The 24,530-nt window shown below is 34.1% G+C and overlaps 2 protein-coding genes across 12 annotated transcripts in view; one reads left to right on the forward strand and one right to left on the reverse strand.

Annotated features, from left to right (window-relative positions):
• Positions 1-6,751, forward strand: part of VRK2 (VRK serine/threonine kinase 2) — a 216,092-nt gene extending 209,341 nt beyond the window's left edge. For all 3 annotated transcript variants that reach the window (XM_035696513.2, XM_025467836.3, XM_049115552.1), the window contains one exon: positions 6,423-6,751. In XM_035696513.2, coding sequence (XP_035552406.1) covers positions 6,423-6,716 — 294 coding nt within the window. In that variant the 3' untranslated portion in view covers positions 6,717-6,751. The remainder of the gene's footprint in view (positions 1-6,422) is intronic.
• The window catches only part of FANCL (FA complementation group L), a 370,306-nt gene that overhangs the window by 15,983 nt on the left and 329,793 nt on the right, over positions 1-24,530 (reverse strand). For 7 of the 9 annotated variants that reach the window (XM_025467798.3, XM_025467824.3, XM_049115550.1 and 4 more), the window contains 6 exons: positions 16,786-16,936; positions 10,008-10,091; positions 9,485-9,530; positions 9,327-9,408; positions 8,367-8,483; positions 7,076-7,147 (listed from right to left, as the gene is read on the reverse strand). In XM_025467798.3, the coding sequence (XP_025323583.1) occupies positions 7,076-7,147; positions 8,367-8,483; positions 9,327-9,408; positions 9,485-9,530; positions 10,008-10,091; positions 16,786-16,936 (552 nt within the window). Of the gene's footprint in view, positions 1-6,502; positions 6,824-7,075; positions 7,148-8,366; positions 8,484-9,326; positions 9,409-9,484; positions 9,531-10,007; positions 10,092-16,785; positions 16,937-24,530 lie in introns of those variants that run through there. The other 2 variants (XM_025467831.3, XM_025467806.3) reach the window with 1 other exon arrangement.

Below are 24,530 nucleotides of genomic sequence, written 5' to 3' on the forward strand. Positions count from 1 at the left end.
ATTATTGTCTGATAATATACTTTGTATAATTTTATTTTAAATTTGTTAAGGCTTATTTTATGACCTAGGGTATGGTCTGTCTTGGCGAATGTTCCAATGCCAACTGAAAAGAGCATGTATTCTGCTGTTTTGAGGCGGAGTGCTCTATCAATATCAGATACATCCCATTGGTGTCTGGTGTCATAATTTTTTTCTATAGCTTAGCTAGTTCTCTTGTAGTCTGTTAATTACCTAGAACAGGCTTTTCTACTTAGAATGATGTAGGGGTACTGCCTTTTCTTAATGCATGACAATGATGGATCAATAGGGCTCCTCTCCAGTGTTGGAGGCCAATGAGAAATAGAGTTGCTGCTTTTTGCTGATGTTTGCTTAATGCAGGTGGGAATGGCCCTTAGGGCTCTACTGCACAATTTCCACAGTGCCTGTTGGGGAGGAAGAGGTACTGCTTCTGCCTATGTTAGTGCAGAGGAGAACAGTCTAAAAGGCTCTGCCCTTTGGTCTCCATAGTATCTGGTAAGGAGGGGGAAGTACCACTGCAGTAATATAGGCTGGAAATGGTTGACAGGGTTCTGACTCATAAATAACCCCAGTGGGATAGGCTACAGCTTTGTTAGTGTGGGGATGGTCTTGCTGACAGGGCTCCACTTGAGTCTCAGTCCTTGGTGGGGAGGGGCAGGTATGCTTCCTGGTTAGCACAAGGTGGCAATACTTGACAGGACTCCACCCCACAGTTTCCACATCACCTAGTGGGAAGTAGAAAGGGTATATATAGCTTCTTTCATGATGTTCATCTAGAATACAGTATAGTCAAAAGTGCTCTGAACTGTGTACTTGCCCTCCTGCTGGTCCATTGTTTAAAGACAGCAGGCTTTTTCTTGGACCTTATTTTGTCTGTGCATTTTGTTGTTTCAAATGTAGACTACATGATAGACCAGGCTGGGATAAATAGGCATCAAAAGAAGGTGTTTGGGGGTGAGACTTCTGGCGGGGTCCTTCCTTGTGTCCTAAGGTCCTTATCCAATCTCCTTTCTATTCTGTACCTTTCAGAAAGTTCTCTTAGTTGCTCTTTGTCCAAAAAAACTTTAGTAGTAATTAAGCAGAAAGAATAGAGTAGAATATACTTACTGTCTTGTCTGGAACTAGATGCCCCTCAACTTCACCATGAAGGGTTCACTGGACATGGAATTTTTCGTTCTGAACTTAAAAGATGCTGTTTCCTGTCTTCTGTAGGTTTTTTTTCCTAATAAGTTAGCAGTTATTCTTACTGACTTGTGTGTGTGTGTGTGTGTGTGTGTGTCTTCTGGCTGCTTTTAATATTTGCTTTTTTATCTTTGGTTTTCTAGATATGGTTGTCTTTATGTTTATTCTGCTTTGGATTCATTGAGCTTTTTTTTAATCTGTGGGTTGATAACTGTCATCAAATTGGAAAAGTTTGACCTATGATTTGTTTCATGCCTTAATCCTGATTCTTCTTCAGATACCCAGGTACATGTAAGTTAGAATTCTTTACTTTTTCTCAACAGGACTTTCCTGAGGCTTTTGTTCATTTTCCAAATTAGTCTTTTATCTTGTGCTTCAGTCTAATCCTTTGCCTGACCTCTAGCTATTAAACCTAACCAGTGGATTTTTAAATTTCATGTATTTTTCCATTCAAGCAGTATTTTATGTTGCCCATTTCTCTGATGAGTCTCTCAATCTGTTCACTAATTATATTTAACTTTTCATTTAAGTCCTTGAACATACTTATGTAGAGGTTTTATGTCCTTGTTTGAAATTTTACCATCTGGGTCACATCTATTTCTCCTTTTTACATTTTCCTGTTCCTCATGTATAGTAAGGTTTTATTATATGCTGAATATTATGAATACAAGTCAGGTCTTGAAATTCCACATTTTATTGTATTCCTTTAAAGAGTGCTGACTTTTATCCTGGGAGGTAGTTTATTGGTGATTCAACTTATTAGTCAGGTCCTGACTTGTTTGGGCTTTTTGGAGACTGATCTAAGGTAAGGGTCATCTGAAATTGTAGCCTAAGATCTAGGTGGTTTTTCCTTTTTTCAAGAATGACAGCCTTGTTTGTTTTCTGTGCCTGATAGGTTGCTTCATTTGTCCAGCTCTATTGTGTTCATTTCATGGGCTTTATCAGCAGGAGAGAAGGTCTGATGCCCATTTTTTCATGGCCAGAACTAAAGGAGATATTGATATTTTTAATAGGTTTTTAATTGACTCTGATATGCATTCAAGGCTAGTAACTTGCTCAGAATTCAAGGTTTCTCCACAGCATCACTCTGGGCATACTGAGCTGGGTTAAGGGTCTATCCTGTACACTATAGGATATCTCTGGTCTTTATCCAGTAGATGCCAGTAGTACCTTCTCCCAGTCATAGTAACCCAAAATCTCTCTAGAAATTGCTAAATGTCCTGTGGGGCAAAATTGTCCCAGGTTGGGAAACACTAAACTAGCAGAATAGATTACTGCATACCTTAAGCCCCTGCTACTGAAAGTATGCTGTGCCAACCAGCTGCATTGGCATTACCTGGAGCTTCTTAGAAACACAGAATCTAAGGTCTCATGTGAGACCTTCTGAATGAGATCTGCATTTTAACAAGATCCCAAAATGATTTGTATGCTTTTTCTAATGTTTGAAAAACTATGCCATAGATCAGACTTTTTCTTAAAGAGCCAGACAGTAAATATTTTAGGTTTACAGCCTACTCTTTGTCAGAATAATTCAACTCCACCATTTCAGTATAAAAGCAGCCATAGACAATACATAAACAAATGAGTGTGGCTGTGTTCCAATCTTTATTCACAAAACAGGCAGCTCACAACATTTTTACAACCCATGCCACAGACTATCTTTCCCAAGCAGATCACTCAGTAAACTGAAGACAACTGGTGGTTAAATCCTTACATGAGCGCCTTCCTATTTGATATCAGTTGTTGCTTAAAGAGAGACTGGGCACACAGGTTATATAGTAGACAATTCCATCTTGAAATTCTAGTAGTTTGACTTCTTATCTAGGTGGGTTATCATCTACTTCCACATGTATATGTAAATGCTACTTAAGTTAGCTTCCCAGTGGTCTCAGCCTTTAAAAATATACAATTTGATGGCATATTTTCTTTTTCTTTGTGGAAGAACAGTGCTTTATGGGAGTAATTATCACTTACTTTGCTTATAGCAAATAAAGTTGAAACCTTTTTTTAAGTAGGCTCCATGGACAACATAGGGCTTGAACTCATGATCAAAATCAAGTGTCATATGCTCTACCCTGGGCCAGCCAGGTGCATCAAAGATAACAAAACTTTAGGAAAATGGTGATAGGATGACTTTTTAGCTCTCAGGCAGTAAAGAGTAGCTTAAAGTCAGTTATTTGACTCTCAATAGTTTCTTCGAAGTAGAAGAGCTAACTAAAGTGCTTCAAGACATCTATTTTGTTTTATATACCTTATGTATACCTTATGTAGAAGTTACTTTTTACCTTCTAAAACTCTATCCTGAAAGTGACTTTTGTGAGAGTAAAAAAGCTCAAGTTTGAAGAATGGTCATTTAGAGGTCGAGAAAGTAGCTATTGTGAGGAATGATGGTAATACATCAAATGAAGATTGAAATATTTTGCCTTGTTTTTAAATCCCTCCTGACTTGATAAATAGTACAAGGAAGGTCAGGTCACCAATGTGAAGCAGAAACAGAACTTTTAACCAGCTAATTTGAAAGCAGGAAACAGATTCTTGGAGCTCTGGCCAACAGGAATGATGTTAAAAACACTTAAGAAATTCCTGGAACTTACATATATTGTATCTGTTCAGTCTATAGTGGTTGGTCTGTTCCCAGGTAGTTTCCTCTGGTTATTAAATAGCCTCTTTATTTACCAAATAGATGGCATATATGTTGGGTAAAAGATGCGGATGTCATGATGAACTTTGGGAATCACTATTTTTAAATTTTATGTTTTATTGTGGTAGAAAGCATATACCTCAATTGTGTGGTTTAGTAGTGCCAAGTACAATTCATACTGTTGTATAACAAACAATCTCCAGAACTTTGCATTTTGCAAAACTGAAACTCTAGGCCCACTAAATACCAGTTCCCCTCCACTTTGACAACTACCCCTTTACTTTGATATTTTGACACCTTTAAATATTTTGTGTTAGTGGAATCATATACGTCCCTTTGTGACTGGCTTATTTTGCTCTGCATAATGTCCTCAAGGTTCATTCATATTGTAGCATGTGGTAGGATTTAAGGATGCAAAATATTTCATTATATGCTTATATCACATTTTCTTTATCCATTCATCTACCTATAGATCTTTGGGTTGTTTCTTCCTTTTGGCTCCTGGGAATAATGCTATGATGGGTGTATAAACATCTCTGCAAGAAACTTATTTGAATTCTGAATATATATCTGAAGTAGGATAGCTGGATCATATGGTAATTCTACTTTTAATGTTTTGAGGAACTTCTGTACTGTTTCCCATAATGACTGCACCATTTTACAGCCCTACCAAGAGTATACAAGGGTTCCAATCTATCTTCACCATGTTATTTTCTGTTCTTTTGATAATGGCCATTGGTAAGATATACCTCATTCTGGTTTTGATTTGCATTTGTCTTATAATCCATGATGCTGGCATCTTCTCACATGCTTTTAGAGAACTATTCAAGTCTTCTTTACATATTCTGGATACAAGTCCTTTTTTTTTTTTTTTTTAAAGATTTTATTTATTTATTCATGATAGTCACACAGAGAGAGACAGAGAGGCAGAGACACAGGCAGAGGGAGAAGCAGGCTCCATGCAGGGAGCCCGACATGGGATTCGATCCCAGGCCTCCAGAATCGCGCCCCGGGCCAAAGGCAGGCGCCAAACCGCTGCGCCACCCAGGGATCCCTGGATACAAGTCCTTTATCAGATAAATGATTTGCAGAATTTTCTCCCACCCTGTGACTTTTTATTTTAAATGATGTCCTTTGAATTACAAATATACGAGAACTCTTTGGGTCCTACAGTTAGACAAAGATTTTGTTTTTTCCTAAAAGTTTTATATTCTAGCTATTAGGTCTAGAATTTTTGTGTAAAATGAGGTAGGGGTGTAAATTTATCTTTCTGCAAGGATGTCCAGTGTCTTCCACACTTTTGTCGAAAATTACCTGTCCTTGGTCCTTTTGTTGGAAACCAACTGCTCATATATGTGAGAGTTTACTTCTGGACTTTGTTCTATTCCACTGATCTGAATACTGGTTCTTATGCCAGAACCATTCTGTCTTGATTTCTCTAGCTTTGTGGTCAGTTTTGAAATTGAGGAATGTTTCTTTCAATTCTGTTCTTTATCAAGGTTGTTTTAGCTACTTTGGGCCCTGTGCATTTCCAAAGCCTGTTAGGATTTTGACTGAGACTGTGTTCAGTCAATGTGTAAGGTTAGTTTAGCAAAACAAAACAAAATAAACCCACATTTTGCCTAAATAGTAACTGCCCTATGCAATCAGTTTCTGGCTGGAGTTGCTAAGATCTGAGTTCACGTATATTAGGTCCTACCCATGGAATAGTGGCTGATTCTTCCTAAGAAATAAGCATGTTGCTTCTTGCCTTATGGAATTCCACAAATACCTGATTTTTATGTTTATCCAGAGATTTATTATGAGGATATCCTCCTTCATACCTCCACAGGTAGACAACTTGATCCTGCTTGCCATACAGTATGTTCCAAGTCCCTACCAGAGTACAAAGTTAATGTTTATCTTCATGAATCTCTGGCAACATCTCTTGACAAATTTTGTTGTGTGCTTCTAGGCATTTCAGTTTAACACTGTAAAACTATAATTTGTAGAGCCTGTTTGTTTCCTTTTTGGCTAGGAGATTAGAATGAGCATCTTTTCTTGGATCAACTTTCAGGACAAATAAGGATTTTAACCAGCTGTCTTCTCAAGCTCTGTTATTGGAAGACGTCATTCTCCGGAGCCTGGGCAGGAGGCTGCTGATTGATACTGCTCTGCGGACATGTAGCACTGCCCCCACCATCTTGTTCTGCTGCCTTGGCTCCTTTAGAATCATTAATTATTAATGACCAAAAAGCTTTCTAATTATGACTGTCCTGCCCATGTAAGATTAAGCCCAGTTTTTTGTCTTGCCAAGAAAATTGTTTTCATATTTCATATTTTTAGAGGATAAATTACTTATGGGATGGCCCATTTGCTGATTTGAAAGAACCAATCAGTTTAACTAGATTCTGGTTGGTTAATGTGATAAAACATAGGATCCAGGACCTAAAACTTCTCGGGAAAAATATACAAAAATTTGTTCTTTTTGTGTAACATGTTTTATTTAGTATTCTTACAGAATACACAAAATAAGTATTAGGATAACCCAAACCTAACACCATATATATAGTGATTGATATATTTTTTTTCTTCCCTATAGGAAAGCACAAGAAGAAGACAGAAGTATTATGAGTCTGAAGAAAGTCTGAATGAAATAAAAAGTTCTTCACAACAAGCCAGTAGTATACAATTCCCAAATTCATTTTATGAACCCTATCAAGATTTTACCAGGCCAGATATAGTCAATAATTCAAGATCTTCCTCTACTTCTACAACTGGTTTGGAGGTCACAGACTTTACTCTTAGTGAAGAGACAAAGGCAGACATGTATTATTATGGCTTCATCATTCTTTTTCTTTTGACTTTAGTATGTCTTGCTTTATATTTTCTCTGAAGAGCTCAAATAAAATCCTTTTGATAATTTTTAAAGTTGCCAGTTCTTCACAGAAATGTTACATTCTTATTTCAGGATTTCCTCACAGACATTTTCAAGGTAATTGGCTTGTAAAAAGAGAACACATTTTAACAAAGTAAGTTTGTGGACATTCTAAAAATAAGACTGCTTTGTACTAGAAAATAGTGTCATGATACAGTTTAGAAAATACTTTTTTTGGTCAAAGGAGCAATTTAAAAAAGATGTAACAAAATGTTTTAGATAGAAAGATAGATAGATATAGCATATCAACTAATCTTCCAAAACATGTTACTAAAAGCTAGGCACATTATATGAAATGTGATTAATGATTTTCTTACCTTGCTGCAATATGGGCATTCACCAAATATGATGTTAAAACTCTGTCTACTAGTCAGTAGTCCTCTCAACCACTAAAGATTTTAAAAAGAGAAGATAAAGGGAGCAGTGTCAGCATGATTACAAATCACAGATACTCCAAATAGCACATCCTTTGAGTACATATTCTAAAAGATTTGCCTTCTTAATTTTCTTTTACAAAAAGTAAAGGGAACATATCCTGAACCAATACCAGACTGGTAATATGCTGAATAACAAGGGGAGACCAGCATGGATTTCAAGGTCAATGCCATTGGTTTATGGGCCCCTTTATGCACTTTCTCAACTCCCAAAACAGTCACAAAAATAATGCACACAAGTCCATGTGGTTCACAGACCCCACCTAAAATCATTTATTACAAATTAAGCATTGCTGCTATAAAAGATACCATAGGCTCTTGAATATTTAGGTCTTAATCACCAATACTGGGTTAATTCTCAATCCATTAATTAGAAGCATGAAGTAGTCCATTTTTAAAAATTAAATGAATATTCATTATTACAAAAGAAAGCATATGTTCCCTTAAGAATATCTCTATAATTAGACCTGGTACTTTATGATTTTAATATAAGATAAATTGACATCTCTACATTCTCCATTGTTAAAGTGCAGATAACACCACTGCCATCTCTTAAGCACAAAAACGGGAGGTGATATTAAGACAAAGCACAATACAACTACAAGATGTTCTACATATATATGCATATATAGTTAATCATGTCAACTGTGCACTAACATGAATGCTATAGAGATCAAGTGACTACACAGGAATGAAAGCAGAGTTCATATATAGTAAATAGTAAAAGGTTAATGCATTCTTCTCAATATCAAATGTAAGATTCTTACATTTAGTCTATACTTGTGCACTCTGAAAAGTAATAGAGACTTGATAGTGCTACTTCCCTTTCACCTTATTGCCATCACTACTCCCATTTGGATGAGTCTACAGAGTTTGTGCTGTGGTTATTACAGGAGATATTTACTTGAAGAAACCAAGATAACATCAATTTGATTTGTGAGCATCAATAAGCAGTCCATGAACATATTCTAGGTATTTTTTTTCCCTGTTTGGGATTTCTTCACTTATTAGTGACCAGGATGAAAAAAATGAAAGCACATGAGCATCTGGAAATGAACTGGTAAAGAAGCTTATGGCAATAGAGATCACCATTCACTAAATAGATTTTAGACTCCTATATTCCTATGTCATGGTAGCCAAAAAAGTCTTGACAAGGTTATTTTTTTATTTGTACCTCGTATAAGCATATTTGATGGAAAGGCTGTCCACATTGTAAATTATCACACACTTGATCAGGAATGGCACCATCAAGCTGATAGGCATAACAAATCCCACAATCCATAGAAAAATCCTTCAAAAGAAAATAAATATTTATAAGCATATGTGTTTAAAATACACATGATAAAATAAGAAAAAATGAGTAATACATATAAATATTAACTATATAAAGTTTTTATAAAGGTAGCTATATCACTATGTTACAGAAAATAGTTACATCACTATTTAACACCTTAGAAAAGCTATTTGTGAAAAGAATACTTCCTTTTTCATCCAACAAGTAACACACACACAGATCTCCTCAAAAAGAGATTCTATTTTGGGCTCAGTTTTCCCATATTGTACGTCAATATAATGGCACAGTAGTATGCAAAGAGAAGAACTGACATTAGCTAGTGATTACTAAACTTCAAAATTCTATAACTAAAGGAATAAGACAAAAATATCCCCACCACTTTGAGTCTACAACCTCTCAGCAGCTTTATCAAAAATCAATTCTAAGTTTATTATTTTTGCAACACAGTAATGTCTATTCATTTTTAAAAACTGTACAGCCACCTTTCACAAATACATCAAGCTAATTAAAACTTTATTTCAATGATTCATAAGTAGATAGTAATAGAATATCCAAACATCTCATTAGCTACTTTAGACCTTTCCCCCTATTTTTAATAATAAAGATGTCTGTCATTAATCACTTTACTGCTATGAAGACCATGAAAAAAGTATACTTAAACCACTTATCAAAGGTTAACAAGTTCTTTGATGCTACTGTTGCTTGCAGTTCAGAAGTCTGTTATAATATTCTTCCAATTCCCTCCCTTTCAGCCTCATTTTTCTCTGGTGTCTAAAAGATGAACATTTAACTTTCATTATGCTATGCTGTTTGGAATATCAAAGCACTGATAAAACTTACAGATTTTTCCAGGTTAGCACGAGCTGGAAAATCTATTTCTAAAACATCTTTCAAGTTTTGTAACAGACTATTTTCTGGATCCCTGAAAGCATGAAAAGAATTTTGTTACTAAATTTGCAAATTAATAGAAAACATAATTGTATTGCAAAGTTACCTACCACAAATGTATGTTTCTGCTCAGTTTAATTCCCAGCGGTTTTACCACTTCAGATGGGGGGAAAAGAGAGTTTAATAATTTAGCGTCTGCTGCTCTCACTTTGTGAAGTGACATTTAGCACAGAATTTTTTTTTTAACTGAGATATAACTGGCATACAACATTGTATTAGTTTTAGGTGTACAACATAATGATTTGGTATATGTATGTATTACGATACACTTCCTACACAGTTTAGTTAACATCTATCACTGCATGTAGTTACAAATTTCTGATGAGAACATTTAAGATGTATTCTCTTGGCAGCTTTGAAATATACAATATTGTTAAATACAGAACTTGCTAATCACTTAACTATAAAATCTAAATCATGTATGTTTTAAAAACTACAAAAGTACATAGTTCAGAAAGATGAGACATTTTCATTTAAAATGATTACCTATATATATTGATATTTTAGAGTATTTTAACAGTGCAAGATAATTTTATGACTCTGTTAAAAACACTTAAATATGAGATCTCATACCATGGTCAGCTCCAAGAAAGCAGCACTCAGGAAGCATAGTGGGATGCCTGGGGTCAACCTCTATATTTATTGAAGCCCTATTCTCTAAAATATAAGAATATTAAAGTTTATAGAAGTAGAAAAGTTCATCAGGCAAAAAGTAAAGGAGCACTTATCTGGATACTTATTGTACCAAAGGATAGATTAGCTAATGTTTTATAGTTTTTTTAATAAGTGTATTAGTATTTTATAATCTAATATAAATTTTGAAATTACGATTATGACTAAAGATTTGGGGATCCATCCAGAGTTTCAAAATACACAGTCAATTCACTGAGTTACTACAATTAATTTATACTAGAATTCTGGTCAGAATTTTATTGCAGTTTAAATAAAAATTATCTATATGGTGATAAAGATCTTTAATGTTAAAAAAAATAGCAAGATTGAGAAATAATTATCTAAATGACTTCTATGACTTTCTTGAAAAGCAGAACTGTGGTCAAACATAAAAAGACCAAACACAATAAATGGTAAAAACAACATGTTTATGATTTTTTATGAAATTTTATCAAAACATTCTCTATCAATAATCACTTTTAATATAAATAGACTAAATGCTCCAATCCAAAGACAGGGTGTCAGAATGGTAAAAGAAAAAAAAAAAAAAAAAGACCCATCTATATGCTGCCTGCAAAAGACTCATTTTAGACTTAAAAACACCTGCAAATTGAAAGGGAGGGGGTGGAGAAACATTTATCATGTAAATGGGTTTCAAAAGAAAGATGAAGTAACCATATTTATATCGGACAAACTAGACTATTTTTTAAATTCAATTAACATGTAGTATATTATTTCAGAGGTAGAGTTTAGTGATTTATCAGTTGCATATAACTCCCAGGGCTCATTACACCACTTGCCCTCCTTAATGCCTATCACCCAGTTACCCCATTCCCCCACCCACCACACCTCCAGCAACCCTCAATATGTCTTCTATAGTTAAGAATCTCTTATGGTTTGTCTCCCTCTTTGATTTCAAGTTATTTTTACCCTCCCTTCCTCTATGCTCCTCTGTTTTGTTCCTTAAATTCCACATCTGAGTGAAATAATGTAATTTTCTCTGACTTATTTCACTTAGCACTAATACCCTCTATTTCCACCCATGTCATTGCAAATGGCAAGATTTCACCTTTTTGATGGCTAAGTAATATTCCAACCCACACAGAGATACACACACACACACACACACCACTCCACATCTTCTTTATCCATTGATATGTTGATGGACATCTGGGTTCTTTCCATATATTTTAGCTATTATGGACACTGCTGCTATAAACACTGGGGTGCAGGTGCCCCATCAAATCACTATGTTTGTATCCTTTGGATAAATACCTAGTAGTGCAACTGCTGGGCCATAGGGTAGCTCTATTGTTAACTATGGACAAACTAGACTTTAAACCAAAGACTATAACAAGAGATGATAAAGAAGGGCATTATATCATAATAAAGGAAACAATCCAACATGAACATCTAACAATTGTAAATATTTATGTTCTATATATTTCAGTAGAAGCACTGAAATATATAGAACAATTATTAAAAACAAAGGAGCTGAGAGATAACAGTAATAGGGAACTTCAGGACCCCGTTTACATTAATAGATCATCTAAGCAGATCAACAAGGAAACAATGGCTCTGAATGACATACTGGACCAGATGCACTAAACAGATATTTTCAGAACATTCAACCCTAAAACAGCAGAATACCCATTCTTTTCAAGTGCATATAGAATATTCTCCAGAATAGATTGCATATTAGGTCACAAAAACAGGCCTCAACAAATACAAAAAGATTAAAATCATATCATTCACCTTTTCTGAACACAATGCTATGAAACTTAGTCAACCCACAGAAAAAATTGGGGAAGACCACAAATACATTGAGGTTAAACAACATGCTACTAAACAATGAATGGGGTCAAACAGGAAATAAAAGAAGAAATTAAAAAATACATGGGAACAATTGAAAATGAAAACACAACAGTCCAAAACCTTGGGGATGCAGCAAAAGTGGCCCTAAGAGGGAAGTATGTAACAGCAATACAGGAATACCTCAAGAAGCAAGAAGAATCTCAAACAACCTAACCTTACACCTAAAGAAGCTAGAAAAATAATGACAAAGCCTAAAGCCAGTAGAAAGAAGTAATATTAAAGCAGAAATAAATGATATAAAACTAAAAATAAACACCCTCGCCCCCCAAAAAAAGAACAGATTGATGAAACCAGGTGCTGGTTCTTTGAGAAAAAAAAAATAATAATAATAAACCTCTAGCTAGACTTACCAAAAGAAAAGAGAGAAGGGGTCCAAATAAATAAAATCACAATGAAAGAGGAGAAATAACAACCAAAACCACTGAAATACAATTATAAGAGAATATTATGGAAAAACTATATGCCAACAAACTGGGATAACCTGGAGGAAATGAATAAATTCCTAGAAACGTAAATTACCAAAACTGAATAAAAAAGAAACAGAAAACTTGAACAGACTGATAACGAGCAAAGAAATTGAATCAGTAATCCAAAAACTCCCAACAAACAGAAGTCCAGAGTTAGATGGCTTCACAGGTGAATTCTACCAAACTTTAAAAGAAGAATTACTACCTAGTTCTCAACTATTTGGAATAGTTCTTAAACTATTCCAAAAAATGGAAAAGGAAGGAAAACCTCCAGATTCATTCTATGAAGCCAGCATCTCCCTGATACCAAAACCAGATAAAGACTCCAGTCAAAAAGAGAACTTTTGGTCAATATCCCTGAAGAGCATGGATGCAAAAATTCTCAATAAAATACTAGCAAGTTGAATACAAAAATACATTAAAAAAAAATCATTCACCACAATCAAGAAGGATTTATTCCTGGGCTGCAATGCAATGGTGGTTCAATATTCACAAATCAATCCATGGGATATATATACCATATTAAAAGAAGGATAAGAATCATTTCAATAGATGCAGAAAAGGCATTTGACAAAATACAACATTCATCATTCATGATAAAAACTCTCAACAAAGTAGAGTTAGAGAAAACATACCTCAACATAAAAGCCATCTATGAAAAATCCACAGATATCATCCTCACTGAGGAAAAACTGAGACCTTTTCCTCTATGATCAGGAATAAAACAGGGATGTCCACTTTCACTACTGTTATTTAACATAACATTGGAAGTCCTAACTACAGCAGATGGCAAAAAAGAAATAAAAGGCATCCAAATCAGCAAGGAAGAAGTCAAACCTTCACTCTCTGCAGATGATATGTATTCTATATACAAAACCCACAAGACTCCATAAAAAAACTGTTGGAATTGATAAGTGAATTCAGTAAAGTTGCAGGATACAAAATTAGCGTTCACATGTCTATTGTATTTCTATACACCAATAATGGATCAGCAGAAAGAGAAATTAAGGAATCAGTCTCACAATTGCACCAAAAACAAGATACCTAGGAATAAACCTAACCAAAGAGGTTAAAGACCTGCACTCTGAAAACTATAAAACAATTATCAAAAAAAGTGAAGATGACACAAATAGACATTCTATTGAAGATTAAAAGAAAAAATACTGTTAAAATGTCTATATTACCCAAAGCAATCTACACATTTAATGTAATCTCTAGCAAACTACCAACAGCATTTTTCACAGAACTAGAACAAATGATCCTAAATCTTGTATGGAACCACAAAAGATCCTGAATAGCCAAAGCAATCTTGAAAAAGACAAGCAAAGCTAGAGGCATCACAATTCCAGACTTCAAATTATATTATAAAGCTGTAGTGATCAAAACATCATGGTATTGGCACAAAAACAGACACACAGGTCAATGGAACATAATAGAAAATCCAGAAATAAACCTACAACTATATGACCAGTGAATCTTTGACAAAGCAGGAAAGAATATCCAATGGGAAAAGAATAGTCTCCAACAAATGGTGATGGGAAAACTGGGACAGAAACATGCAAAGGAATAAAATTAAACCACTTTCTTACACCAAACACAAAAATAAATTCAAAACGGGTGAAAGACAAACTGAGTGTGAGACCTAAAACCATAAAAATCCTAGAACACAGGCAGTAACCTCTTTGTAACACTGGCCATAGCAACTTCTTTCCAGGTATTCTGATGCAAAGGAAACAAAAGCAAAAATAAGCTATTGAAACTTCATCAAAGTAAAAAGTTTCTGCACAGAGAAGGAAACAACAAAACTAAAAGGAAGCCTACAGAATGATATTTGCAAAATGACATATCTGATAAAGGGTTAGTATCCAAAATATAAAAGAATGTATAAAACTTAACACCCCCCAAAAAACAAATAATCCAATGGGAAAATGGGCAGAAGATATGAATAGACATTTTTCCAAAGACATACAGGTGGCCAACAGACACAAAAAGATGCTCAAAATCACTCTTTATCAGGGAAATATAAATCAAAACTCTAATCAGATACCACTTCACACCTGTTGGAATGACTAAAAACAACATAAACAGGTGTTGGTGAGAATGTGGAGAAAGGGGAACCCTCTTGCACTCACTATGGGTTGGAATTCAAACTGGTACTGCCACTCAGGAAAAGAGTATGAGCTTCCTTAAAAAGTTAAACATTAGAACTACCCCACGATCTGGCAATTGCACTATGAGGTATTTTCCCAAAGAATACAAAAATACTAATTCAAACGGATACACGCACCCTGATGTCTACAGCAGCATTATCTATAAAAGCCAAATTATCTACAGCCAAGGGTCCATCGACTAATGAATGGATAAAGAAGAGGTGATATAGATATACAATGAAATATTACCCAGGCATAAAATACAATAAAATCTTGCCATTTGCAACTATGTGGATAGAGCCAGGGAATATTATGCTAAATGAACTAAGTCAGAGAAACACAAATACCATGTGATTTCACTCATACTGGAATTTAAAAACTTAAAGAATAATAAAAAAATATAGAAAAAAATCTTTACTGAGTTCTTCTGTCCCATGTGAAGCTTTCTATTGTAAGTTAACAATGGATTCTATCCATATTAAATCAGAAATTCATTCAATACATAAACAAAAACAACTAAACTGTTTACAGAATCTAAGAAAATCTATTTCTACTTGGCACCAGATTCTTTTTATAAACTCTATCTGCAGGAATATTGTATTAATTTCAGAAGTTTTACTATTTTTAAAGGTATACATTAATATAACTATAAATAAAGTCTAATTGGATTTTATTTTTACAGTAAAAATGGCTTGATAAATTTCATATACTATAGCATTAGCTTTTGGCTAAGGCTGGCAATAATATGAGCTCAATTACAACAGACCTGACAAAAAGATAATCATGCAATATTTAAAAAATGACTACAAATCATTCATGGGAAAAACGAAAATACAAGTTAACTTATAATCTCATTTGTTTACACATTCTTTACCATGAGCACAAATTCCATATTAGCCTTTAGCAATGTCATGTACTAAAGGCCCCAGAAATTACTTAACAGTGGGTACATTATTTAATATACTTCAATTAATTTGCTAAAAGCTTGGCCTTAAAAAGGCAAATCAATGCTTGAAGGGAAAATAAAAAGAGCTTGAAGGTATATATAGAGTGAATAAAAACCAGGTTGTTTATGCTGAAAATGAGAAATATAATAAAGGGATATTTAATCATTACCTGATCAAAAAAATTATTTAAATGGAGCCATGAAGGAAATTAATTACTATAGTTCTTTGATGAAAATATTTTCATTAATATCTATTTGTTTACAAATATACCATAATTTGTTATTCCAAATTAAATACCATTAGACTTCTTAGACTGAGTAACAATACTAATTATAGAACTGCTGCACAATACCTTCCTTTTCTCATAATTACATGTTACTTTTCTCCCAGATAATCTATTATGCCTGGGGGAAAAACTATAAAAATTTATAATGTGGATATGATTCACAACAGAATTTTGTAATATCCTTTGGAATATATACCTTTTAACAATTTATTTGGGCTAAGAAAAACACGAAGGAAACATAAACAGGTATAATCATCAAACTACACTACTTACTGTGAACTCAAATATAGCTTAATATATCTAAAATATTGACAGCTTGAATTCTAAAACTAACATATATTACTTGTTCATAATGAAAATACAGTAATAATTTTATAATAAAGATAATATGGTAATATTGCAGGGATATTTATAGTTATATCACATATTATTCATTAATATGTATTTATAGTAAAGAAAATACTTAAAATATGTCTATTATTTTGTGTTTTCTATTTACTCTTCAATGACATGCATGGCCCACTTCAGCTTTTTTTATCCTCTCAATTTTGTCAGAAAATATTCCCAGATCTGTTCATGTCAATCTTATCTAGATTCATGGATGAAGACTTCCATTATTATAATTTTTTTCCTAAGCAATAATGTAAGTCTTGAAAAACTTGTTCCACTATTTCTGTGCTAATTAGAAGCTAATTAAACAGTATCTCTGAATGATACTTCCATTGGATCATCACCTTTTATAATGAAATACCTCAGTACTTGCCCTTTTCTCCTGAAATATTTACATTCAAATACATAGTAATAAACCACAGTTCATCCCAAAAAGTTTTAATCGTTGACTTCATGCAAAAAAGTCTCACCTAAGAGTCCAACGTCCTCTTTAGATCCATTTTCCTAAGTAATACAAAGTACAAACACACATACGTGAAAAGCCTCCTTAATCCTTTTTCTTACCTAGTGCAATTCTGCGTGTTGTTGCACTCCGGGTAGGTTTTTCTGGCTCAAGTACCCAAGTCTTCTCATCGATTTCATCCATAACATCCCAGAAGGCCTTCAGTGATTCTAAGGCTGCCAAAAACTGACTGTAAATGCTTATTAAGGAACTCTGTGAAAGACAGATAAAAGCTGCATAAGTTGCAGGACACTCTTATCAACAGCAGATAATCTTTCACTTAAAACACAATTCTATTTATAAATTTTAAGCTCTGTTTCATTTCAGCTGAAACTATTCTAGTAAACAAGAGTCAACTCTACCCGCTTCATGTCTCTTCATCTCCATTAGCATTGACAGAATCTTTTGATTGTCATTACAACAGTGCATCTTACTAGGAATTGTTTTTTAAAGACCATATTTATTTTTATTATGATGCATTCTGTACTCTATTTATAGAATAATTACTAATACAAGATGACATGTAGGTACTTTATTAGTGACTATACTATATACATATTGAGCATAGTGTCTATATAATTTTATATGAAAGTTATCAAGTTATCTAGTATGCAGTTATGAAGTGCAGCATTATTTTTAATTCGATTAAATTGCTTTAAAAATTATTAACTTTACAGACTTATTTAGGCAGAGTATAAAAAGGTTCTACATATATTTTCCCATAAAGTTTTTGATTAAATTCAAATAATAATGCAGTACATTTTTTATAATATGGATCTATTAAAGAGAATAATGCATCTTTTGGTGAGTGGGGAAAAATGTTTAATTGGGGCTGAACGTTAGTGTTCCCCTTTATCAAAATCAATTGCAAATGTTTATCTGTTAGCGCCTGTAAAGAAATTTTACACGTCATCCCTGAAAATGTCTTCTCATGCACACAGGCACCATAGACAGTACTGACAAAGACCGATATAAATACAGAAGCATAGGATTTTAATAGAAACTTTTCATTACCAGGAAGAATCTGTAGATATTATAAGGTTCTACTCTTTTTTTTAAAGAGGTAAAATTGTCATACATTGTATTAGTCTCAGGTATACTACTTAATTATCTGTATACACTGTGAAAAAAAATAAGTCTAGTTATCTGTCACTATACAAAGTTACAAAAAATTTTTCTGTCCTTGTGACAAAAACTTTTAAGATTTACTCTCTTCCCAACTTTCAAATATGTAATATAACATTTTTGACTAGATTTTACACATTTCTAATAATTCGAAAAAATTACAAATAAGATTTCTTCTAATATTAAATGAATCTTTAGCCAATGACTAAATTCAGTATTTCAGACATTAATCTTTTATGGGAATTAATACATTTTCACTAACAATAAGACCTAAAGCCATTACTGATTTTTTAAAGATTTTATATATTTATTTGAGAGAGGGGGAGGAAGAGGAAGAGAGAGAGAGAGAGAGAGAGCGAGCGAGCATGCATTCCAGGACCCTGAGATCATTCCCTGAGCCAAAGTCAGAAGCTTAAAGGACTGAGCCACTCAGGCACTCCTACCATTACTGATTTAAAAAATCAATTTATAATTATTTTCAAACAAAGACAAGAGTTTCTTATAAAGTAATGTTAAAAGGTATCACTATTTACTAAATATTTTTATATTAAAAGCATCCAAAACGAAAAGGTTAAAGGAAGAATTAAATATATTATTGTTTGAAATAAGCAAAACTTATTTTTTTTTAAAAATCACTGAAAATGTTATAAATGTATTTAACCTAAATAATTGATAAAAAACAGTAATATGAGAATGCAGTACACCTTGAGTAATGTAAGAAAAAAGTACTCATTTCCTTAAAGGTATATTTTGTACTTCTATGTGCTTAAGGAAAACCCATCACTTCAGTCAGAGTTTACACCTAGATGAAGTCATGGCTCAGTTTCACAAAGCAGGTTTCACTCTGCAACCTAAATAAACCGGGGGAAAAAGTTAAGAACAAGAACAAGAACTTGTTCTCTTTTGGAATACCATACTTATCTACAAGTTGGATGCCAAAATCCAGAAATCAGAAACCAAACTCTCAAGTTTTGTTTTGTTTTCACTATGGGCTGTACTTTATTTCCTCTTTCATTAAACGCGTCACAATTCTTTAGATATCCAAACATAAAAACAGCTGTGATCCTTACAGATTTCTTTTTACACCTAATACATTCGATAACTAAAGACCTGTTTTTATTTTTAGCATAGCTCTTGGTAATTCTATTTACTCTAGTATTATGCACTATTACAATAACCGCCCCCAATCTTATTTCTACATCCAGACATGCCATCACTGACTTCACATACCTTACCACAGAACACCCAATACCCTATCTCAAATGTAAAACTGAACATTATTAGTTGTCTCACTCAAAACAATCTTCGAACTGGATTTTGTCCCTAGTCATACGCCCCTGAAGTCCATTATTTATAATTAGGTTGATATCTGTATTCTGCAAACCTGATACTGTAACTTCCTGGCTTACAACAAACGATGTAAGTGCAGTTCTTCTCAGGGATACGTTTTCCTTTGTAATACCACCACTTAATGACAGCAACACAAATTCCAAAAGCGCTCAATAAATATTTAAGTAAACTGAAGTCAACTACCTGATATAAAAATATTTATGACCTTTGTCATTTTATTCACTAAGGCTACTGTTATTTACAGATAGCAAGCAAATTATGTTTTATGTTATTAAAATCACAGTTCTTTCTCATAGTTTGCCATTACACTGTTTCATATGTATCCATAGATATGTTACACAGAGTAAACTGAAATACTTTCTTTCCATGGGCAGTATATTTACCACTCCAAGCTTCAGTAACCATCTTCTCTACCTATGATCATTCTCATATTTCTTTAGGCCACGTAGAGACCTCCAGAACTGCTCAGCCAGGGCTATACAGATGATCTCTACAGGGCTAACAGACACTTCATATTCCTACTGCTCCACACTGATCTCATTATCTTCCCAGAGAAATCTTCCCCTCAAAGTTTTTTTTTTCTTCCCTCTAGGTGACAGAGGATACTACTTGCCCTGTTGCTCAAACCAGGAATCTAAGCATAGATTACTAACTAGATAACTAGATTACTAAAAAACCCTTCTAACTGAATTTTCTTCCTTTAGTCATAGCCCCCTAAAACCCATTATTTACATTGCAATTAAATTGGTTTTTTGTATTCTGCAGATCTGATACTATAATTTGTGTACAATAAAGCATTGATCATCAGATTCACATCAATCTGCTGAAAGGTATGTTGGGTTTTTCAATAGCTTTATTGAGATATAAGTGATATACAAAGAACTATACATATTTAATGTGTACAGGTTGATGAATATGGGCATATGGGCATATGCATACACTCATGATACCATCACCACAATCAAGGTAATAGATGTATACACACTTCCCCAAAGCTTCCTTGTGTCTTTTTCGGGGGTTTTTGGTAGTAACACTTAACACTTCTCAAGTTTGAAATGCATGATACTGTATTGTTATGTACAGGCAGGTTGTATAGCAGCATAGCTGAAACTTTATTTTTAGTGAGCTTTATGTCCAATGTGGGACTCAAACTCCAAACCCTGAGATCAAGAGAGTTACATGCTCTACTGACTGAGCCAGCCAGGCACTCCTAGCCTAGATGAAACTTTATACCCACTGAACAATTCCCCACTTCCCCCACCTTCCAGGCCTTGGCAACCACTATTGTATTCTCTGTACATATGACTGTTAGATACTTCATGTTAGAAATATGCACTATTTGTCCTGGGACTGTTTTATTTCAGTTTGCATAATGTCCTCCAGATTCATCTGTATTTTTGCAAATGGCGGGATTTTCTTCTTCCTTAAGGCTGTCTGTATATGGCATATTTTCTTTCTTTCATGTGTATATACCACATTCATTTGTTGATAGACCCTTGGATTTTTTCCTATCTTTGCTATTGTGAGTAACGCTACAATGAACCTGCAAGTGCATTGGTATCTCTCTGAAATTCTGTTTTCAGTCCTTCTGGATATATACCCAGAAGCGGGGTTGCTAGATCATATGGTAGTTACATTTTTTATTTTTTGGAGGCACACCCACACTGTTTTCCACTGTTGCCACACCATTTTACACTCCCACCAATAGTGTACAAGGGTTCCAATTTTTCCACATCCTTGCCAACACTTGCTATTTCATGGTTTTTGTTGTTGTTGTTTTTAAATAACAGCCATCCTAACAGGTGTGGGATGATAGCTCATTTTAGTTTTGAATTTGCACTTGATTTGCACTTTAAGTTTTGATTTACGCTTTGATTTGCACTTGATGATTAATGATGTTGAGCATCTTTTCATATCCCTGTTGTTGATTTATATGTCATTTTTGAAGAGTATCTTTTCACAAATCCTTTGCCAAATTTTTAACCAGGTGGTGGTTAATAATAATTATTATTATTATTAACACTGCTATTGAAGGGTTTCTTTCATATTTTGGATTAACACATTATCAGATATATGGCTTGCAAGTATTTTCTTCAATTCCATAGGGTGCCTTATCATTCTGCTGATTGTCCTTTACTATGATAAGTCTTTTAGTTTGATATAGTCCCATTTACCTATTTTTCCTTCGTTGCCTATGCTTCTGGTACCAATCAAGAGATTATTACCAAAACTAAGCACAGGAAGTATTCCCCTATGTTTTGTATTGGGAGTTTTTTAGTTTCACATCTTATAGTTAAGTCTTTAATTCATTTTAATTTTTGTATACAATGCAAAGGGCAGGCCCAATTTCCTTTTCGGCATGTGGATAACCAATTTCCCACTACCATCTGTTGAAGAGATTATTACTCTTCAAAATCAGCACAATAATGGCTCTTTCCTTTCTCTCTACTAATAACTATATCTATATTTAAAAATCTATTATTACCTATTTCATTGTCAACCCAAGGAAAAGCAAACCAAAAAACAAAACAAAACAAAAACAAAAAAGTCATAAAATGTTTTCACAGTGGTATGTTTCATTTGAAAGTAAGTACACTGAAACACAATGTCCATTTCTGGTGTGCCTGACTATAAATGAAGTCCTAAACATAACTCTACTTAAAATTAACTCTGCAATTGGACAAAAAAAGATATCTTTAAAAAAAAATGACCAAAAAAATGACAGTTAAAAAGAAAAAAAAAAATACAACAACCTTGGAACTAGAAGTCAGTTGGTAATTACAGAAAAAGTAAATTTTAAATCCTAAAAGTCATCATCAGATTTACTATCTACTGATGTGAAGTAGATACATTAAATATTATTTTTAGGGGCAGCCCAGGTGGCTCAGTGGTTTAGTGCCGGCCTTCGACCCAGGGCCTGATCCTCAAGACCTGGGATTGAGTCCCATGTTGGGCTCCCTGCATGGAGCCTGCTTCTCCCTCTGCCTGTCTCTGCCTCTCTCTCTCTCTCTCTCTTTCTCTCTCTGTGTGTATCTCATGAATGAATGAATGAATGAATGAATGAATGAATAAATAAATAAATCTTTTAAAAAAAAAGTTAAAAAATATTATTTTTACGTCCCAGATAAAGAAAAGAGTCCAAAAAGGTGAAGAGTGGGACACAGAAACATTTCTCTTAGGAATTATTAAATCTATGAGCTCTCTACCTGCTGACACTTGGCAGGAGTTGAAGAGATGCTGTCCTCCCAAGACCTTTGTTTAAGCACATGGCAAACAAAAATAAATAATGTGGTGAAAATTTACAAAAAATAGGTACAGAAAACACAATGACCAGTGCTTAAAAATTGACCTAAATGCCTGGGGTCTAATCTCCAGGAATATTAAGTATGCCAATGTCCAAACGTCTCTCTTTGAATTCTATTATCACCACATTTCAGTGTAGGATGAAGAAGGACTTGGTTGTTGAGGGAAGGCTCCAAATATATTTGCTGCAGGTAATTGCTTATGTTGCCTATTCTAACAAAAATCAAGGATGGTAGGAGTACAAAGGGCAAAACTGGGGGGTGCCTGGGTGGTTCAGTCAGTTAAGTGTCTACTTGGACTCAGGTCATGATCTCGGGGTTGTGCGATAGAGCCCCACAGGGAGCCTGCTTCTCCCCCTCTATTTGCTGCTGCCCCTGCTTGTGCACTCGCTCTCTCTCTCTCTCTCAAATAAATAAAATCTTTTTAAAAAAATGAGAGTACAGTCAATGCTGAAATAAAGTGAAAAGCACTAAAGCACTGTGTATGGATGTTCATACAAATTATTCTGGAGGAAAAGACTGGTGGATAATTGAGGAAAGAACCAAACTTGAAAGGGTGTTGGGGAAGAGAGGAAGAAACAAGAAACACAAAGAGGCTTCCAACCGTTCTGTGGTGGGGAAAAGACCATCAGCATGGACCTCACCTCTTTCTCCAGAGCTGTTCATGGGTGGCTGCTGGCTCTCAGCAATCTGTGAGGGCTGTTGAGTGGCCTTAGCCTGCACTTTCCTGGCACTGATTTCATGACCCTCGCCTCCCCCCACACTGTAACCTAGGTCGAGAGTACAAAGCAGGACCGATACAATTCAATATGATATTCAGTACAGATATTGGTAGGAATGACTGCATGTAGTAAAGGGTGCAGACTAGATGGGAAAGAGTACTGACTGGAAAGTACACTATACATGAAGGGTAAATAACCTGCTACTAAACAATGAATGAGTCAACCAAGAATCAAAAAGGAAACTTTAAAAAATGGAGAAAAATGAAAAGACAATGGTTCAAAAATTTTGGAATGCAACAAAACCTGTTCTAAGAAGGACGCTTATAGTAATATAGGCCTACTTCAACAAAAATTTAAAAAAAAAACAGGAAAAATCTCAAACAACTTAACTTTACACCTAAAGCAGCTAGACACAGAAAAATAAATAATACCCAAAGCTAGAGGAAAAGAAAGATAAATAGGAGAGCAGAAATAAATGAAATCACAATTAAAAAATAGAAAAGGTCATTAAAACCAGGAACTAATTCTTTGAAAATAAAATAAAATTGATAAGCCTTTAGCCAGATTCATCAAGAAAAAGAGAGGACTCCTATAATTAAAATGAGAAACAAAGAGAAATAACTGACACTACAAAAATAAAAAGAATTTTAAGAGATTATGAAAAATTATATGCCAATAAATTGTGGACAACCTTAGAAGAAAATGGAGAAATTTCTAGAAACACATCATCTTCCAAAACTGGATCATGAAAAAATAGAAAGTTTGAACAAACCAATTACTACTAATAAAATTGAAAGAGTAATAAAAAAACTAACAAACAAAATTCATGATAAGATAGATTCACACAAAATTACTACCAAATATTTAAAGAGAGTTAATACCTATTCTCCCCAAACTACCTCAAAAAACAGAAAAGGAAGGAAAACTTCCAAATTCATTCTACAAGGCCAGCATCACCCTGATAGCAAAACCAGACAAAGACATTACAAAAAAGAAGAAACTATAGACCATTGTCTCTGATGAACATACATGTAAAATTCCTCACAAAAAAATTTAATAATACATCAAAAAAAAAATCATTTACCACGGTCAAGTAGGATTTATTCCAGGATGCAAACATGGTTCAATACTGGTAAATCAATGTGATATATTACATTAACAAGAGGAAGGATAAAAACCATATGATTACTACAGTAAGATTTTGACAAAATAATGACAATCCATTTATGATAAAATCTCTCAGTGAAGTGGATTTAAAGGGAACATATCTCAACATCATGAAGGCCATATATAACAAACTGACAGCAT

This window comes from Canis lupus, chromosome 10 (assembly GCF_003254725.2).
Source record: "Canis lupus dingo isolate Sandy chromosome 10, ASM325472v2, whole genome shotgun sequence".
NCBI lineage: Eukaryota > Metazoa > Chordata > Mammalia > Carnivora > Canidae > Canis > Canis lupus.